At 51.4% G+C, this 5,000-nt stretch overlaps 1 protein-coding gene across 1 annotated transcript in view; it reads left to right on the top strand.

The window, feature by feature from the left end:
- Positions 1 to 962: 962 nt before the first annotated feature.
- The window catches only part of 5-HT2B (5-hydroxytryptamine receptor 2B), a 170,737-nt gene continuing 166,699 nt past the window's right edge, over positions 963 to 5,000 (top strand). The window contains exon 1 of the mRNA XM_070122882.1: positions 963 to 1,344. Within this exon, the coding sequence (XP_069978983.1) occupies positions 990 to 1,344 (355 nt within the window). The 5' untranslated portion in view covers positions 963 to 989. The remainder of the gene's footprint in view (positions 1,345 to 5,000) is intronic.

The following is a 5,000-nucleotide window of genomic DNA, read 5'->3' on the forward strand; positions in this document are numbered from 1 at the left end:
AAATACAGTGTACAGTGGATGTTATAGTGTTGTGTATACATGAGGTGTCGCTTTGCTCACACGAACGATGGAACCTCACGAGGAACCTTAATTAGAACTCTCCTATGCCTGTGAACCAAGAACGTCTGTGAAGCGTTCCTTTGTTCTCCTTTTTCCCCTACCCCCCTTACCCCCTTCCCCTTCCCCTACCTGTCCTACTCCCTCTTTCTTACCTCTTCACCTATCCTCTTTCTTACCTCTTCACCTATCCTCTTTCTTGCCTCTTCACTGTGTCTGCGTGACCACCGACACCAACAACACTTCCAACTTTTGCCTCCGCCCACCTGTGTGTACCCTCACAATCAACTTCCCACTCCCCGTACCTGGGTGTCTGCGTAACCCGACCTACCCTCCATCCCCCTCCTTTTAATTCACCCATCGTGTGTACCTGTGTCCCCCTGTCCCCCCCCTACCACCACCGATCCAAGCGACCTATCCGCCAAGGTCCACTCCTTTGCATCCCTTATCCTATTCTCTTCCCTTGAGCCATCCCCTTCCGCCACCTCCTCCATCTCGTCGCCCCCTCCTGTCCTCTCTTCCTCGCCGTCCCTCTACTCCCTTTCCCCTCTAGTCATTCCCTAGTTGCCCCTCGCCGTCCCCTAGGTCCCCCTTTCCCTCGCCAGCCCTCTACTAACCTTTCCCCTTCCCTCTCACCGATCCCCCACTGCCCCTTCCCCCCACGCCTCCCGGCTGACCCCCCCCTTCACGTTCCCCAGCTACCCCTCCCCTTCACGTTCCCCAGCATCCCCACTCTCCCTCAAGTCCCGCAGCTGCCCCTCCCCCTCGAGTCCCCCGGCTGCCCCTCCCCCTCGAGTCCCCCGGCTGCCCCTCCCCCTCGCGTCCCCCGGCTGCCCCTCCCCCTCGAGTCCCCCGGCTGCCCCTCCCCCTCGCGTCCCCCGGCTGCCCCTCCCCCTCGCGTCCCCCGGCTGCCCCTCCCCCTCGCGTCCCCCATGCCCAGCCAGGAGGACGCTTTGGCCCCGACGTCGCTCAGCGTGGACGACCTGAGCCCGACGCTAGACGCCCCCGCCAATGACTCGTCGTGGTGGTTCCGCGGCGCCGCCAACGACTCCCTTCGCGAGGGCGGCGTCGACGGGAGGCCCCTGTGGACGGCGGCCAACTGGTGGGGGCTCGTGGCGCTGCTCGTGGTCCTGCTCACGCTCTTCGGCAACATCCTGCTCATCCTGGCCATCTCGTGGGACCGCCGACTCCAGAACATGACCAACTACTTCCTCCTGTCGCTCGCCGTCACCGACCTCATGGTGGCGTCCCTCGTCATGCCGCTGTCCATCGTGGTTCTCATTCTAGGTGAGTGGAGCTCTCGTCAAGAGATAAGTAGATAGCTAAATAATTTAAGAGATAGACAATAGGCAAATAAATCAAGTAAATGAGTAGATAGGTAAGGCAAATAAATCAGGTAACCAAATGAATAGATAGGTAATAACGTTTAACCAATTCTCTCTTTGCTTTCGAATGAAAACGAGAATCAGCGTTACTGAGTAATACAGACGCCGAAATTGCTATACTGAATTAACGTGATAGTAAATGCAACTGTCATGCTACCTTATAAAATTGTACACACCTGCGCAAATAGGAACATAGTAACGTGTCGTCAAAGATGAAAGGAAACACAACCACAACAAGAAAGGAACAACACCTTTGGGTATTTAAAAGCAAGCGACATTTCTCCAAAGACGAGCAAATCGGAATGGATTCTGAAGAGGAGACTTAACTGACTCGAAACGTCATTATTTGTTTTTACTCTTCAATACTCGGTGTTATACTTAGCGGCCTCGGAATTGGGGATAAAAGGATCATATTTACGTCAAAATTATAAAGATATTGCATGTGATCGAGTATTAAACATGTGGACATTATCAGGAACATAGATTATGGATAAAAAAAAAACCCTTCTACATTTACATCTCATTTTCTTCGAAGACTAAATTGTCTGCTAAATCAATTACAGACAATTTCAATTTCCTATGAAGATGCTCTAGAATTCCAGACTTGTAGTAGCCTGTGTGGAGAAATTATAGTCATGTTCTTATATGGGATGAAAAACAAACAAACTACTGGCTTACTAGAAAAATAACAAATGTGTAAGATTCGTGTGTAAAGTATTGCCTTTTATGTACTCATTGTCTCTATGTGTGTGTCTGTCTGTCTGCCTACCTGTCTGTTTCCTACCCCTCTCTCCTTTTCTCCTTCCCTTCTCCCCCCCCCCCTCTCTCTATCTCCCTAGCCCACCCCACCCCTCTCTCCCCCCTCTTTTTCTCCCAATCTCTCTCTCTCCCTCTCTCTCTCTACCTCCCTCCCTCCCCCACCCCTCTCTCTCTCTTCTCTTTCGTTCCCAATATAACATTTCCCTAATCACGAAAATGAATTAGCAGAATTTGAAATGAATAGCTATTCATGGTGGAAAAGTGAAAGCAAATGGAAAGTAGAGCATACAAGAGTTTTTATTCTGCTTCTTATGTTCTCACTTTTAAGAAAAGTACATCATTATCGTGATGAGATCAAGGAGACTTACATGAGGCTTGGAGGCTGGGTTCCTGGGGACTGGGAGGAGCAAATACAAACATATTAATTTATTCATATATATATATATATATATATATATATATATATATATATATATATATATATATATATATATATATATATATATATATATATATATATATATATATATATATACACACACACACACACACACACACACACACACACACACACACACACACACACACACATATATATATATATATATATATATATATATATATATATATATATATATATATATATATACACACACACACATTTGTGTGTGTTCATATATATATTTATCTACATCTATACACATACATACATACATACACACACACACACACACACACACACACACACACATATATATATATATATATATATATATATATATATATATATATATATATATATATATATATATATATGCGTGTGTGTGTGTGAGTGTGTGCGTCTATCCATCTATCTACATCCTCCACTTAACTCCCTCCTCCACACTCCGCGCCACCCCCACCAAGCCCCCTCCCCCCCCTCCCCACTCCCTCCGCGATGCCTCCCTGGCGGGCGTGAGAGTGACGGCCTCAAGAAGGATCCCTCACAATGGCAATTAAGGCGAGGCGGGTTGGGGCGAGGCGAGGAAAAACGCCCTTCGCTTGAGGTGGGTTCGACGGCGGTCGCGGGCGCGTTGTGGGCGGGCGGGAGGGGGTGGGGGGTGGGAGGGGGGGGGGTTGAGGTGTCTGCGCGGGTGGGTGGGCGTCGCGGGCGGCTAGGCTGCTGATGTTACGGGCATACTTGTTTTCACTTACGGGGACACTACACATACATATAAACATATATATATATATATATATATATATATATATATATATATATATATATATATATATATATATATATATATGTGTGTGTGTGTGTGTGTGTGTGTGTGTGTGTGTGCTCGGAGCCGAGCACGAGGATGTGCTCTTCGCACTTGATGCGGAAGCACGAGGACGTGCTCGGGGCGGCGATTGAGGTTGACCATGAGCTCGAGCTCGGCGACGGCGGCCCGGGCGTTCTCCTTGAGGCCCGTCTCAAGGATCTGGGCGTCGGGCTGGTTCCGCTCAGGGAGCTGGATCCTGTCGTTGCGCCTCGGAATCCGCCCTTGCCGATGAGTTTGGCGATCCGGCCAAGCTCGACGCAGACGGGGAACGTCTCCCTCAGCCCCTCTCGGCGTGCTCCTCATGAAGGCGGCGCCCCTTGGCAACATGGCGCTCGACGGAGGTCACAGCCTTCTCAGCTGCGCTCAGAGGCCCCTCGACCACTAGTGGCCTTTTACGGTGCTCGCGGGAGCTTGACCCCGAACTCCTCCTGGACTTTGGCGGCGTGGCTTCCGCCCTTCCCTTTGGCAACGCCGATGTCCTCGGGAAGGATATTCACCGGAAGGAACACGCACTGCTTAAGCACGTCCCGCTGGACGAGCTCCTCCAGCTTCTTGATGGCATCGCGCAGATTGGCCGACTTTCCTGAGACAGTGATGGGGGATTCCCTGTCCTAGTGGACGCTGACCCGCACATTGTACTTCTCATGGATGTACTTGAGGCGGGCGCCGCCCTTGCCGATGACTATGCCGTAGTGCGCGATGTCGGGGGAGGCCGTCTCAGGGCCGCGGACTTCATGAGCATCTGCGCGCGGTCTTTTGCCTTGCGAGAGCGCAGAATTCCGAAGTCTCCTCCCTGGACGGCATCTTAAGCCAAATGCCGGGGGCTGCTTGGCCTTCGTCACGGGCTGCAAATCCACTGGGATCTGAACCGGCATCCGCAGGGGCTTCTTTCCTTGAACGAAGTCCTCCATGTGCTGGATGTAGGCGCGGGTGACATCTTCCTTACCCTTGACGAGGAAGGGCGCCACAAGGTTGCCGAGGTGAGGTCTGACCAACTTCACGTCGAATTTCTCCGCGGCCTCGCCAGCCTGCAGGAAGAATCGCCGGCGGTCCTCCTGTGCGACGTGCAGGGGCAGACTAACGATGGCGTCAGCGGAGGGCTGCACACCGGGGGAAGGCTTCTCGCCGCGGCGCTGCGCGGGAGCGGGGCGGTCTTCCTGGACCACGAAATCCATAACCTTGTACATATGCGCCGCGATTTCCACGTCATCCTCCAGATCAGACGAGGCCAGCGAGACGACTGAACTTTCGCTAGATTAACCGTCGGTTGCGGGGACTGAACTCAGGTTTTCGCTTGAGTAATCGTCAGAAACAGAGTCAGGAGACGATTCGCTGCTGCAGTCCATGGCGCCGCTGCTGCTGTCCTCGGTGCCCAAAGAGACTACTTGGGCCACAAAGCCCTTAGGCACTACTCGTGGCACCACATGTTGACAAATGTAGAAACGGTATGAATGCGACTTGATATCTTCACAATACAAGAGATCAAATACAT

Source organism: Penaeus vannamei, chromosome 1 (genome assembly GCF_042767895.1).
Source record: "Penaeus vannamei isolate JL-2024 chromosome 1, ASM4276789v1, whole genome shotgun sequence".
Lineage (NCBI taxonomy): Eukaryota > Metazoa > Arthropoda > Malacostraca > Decapoda > Penaeidae > Penaeus > Penaeus vannamei.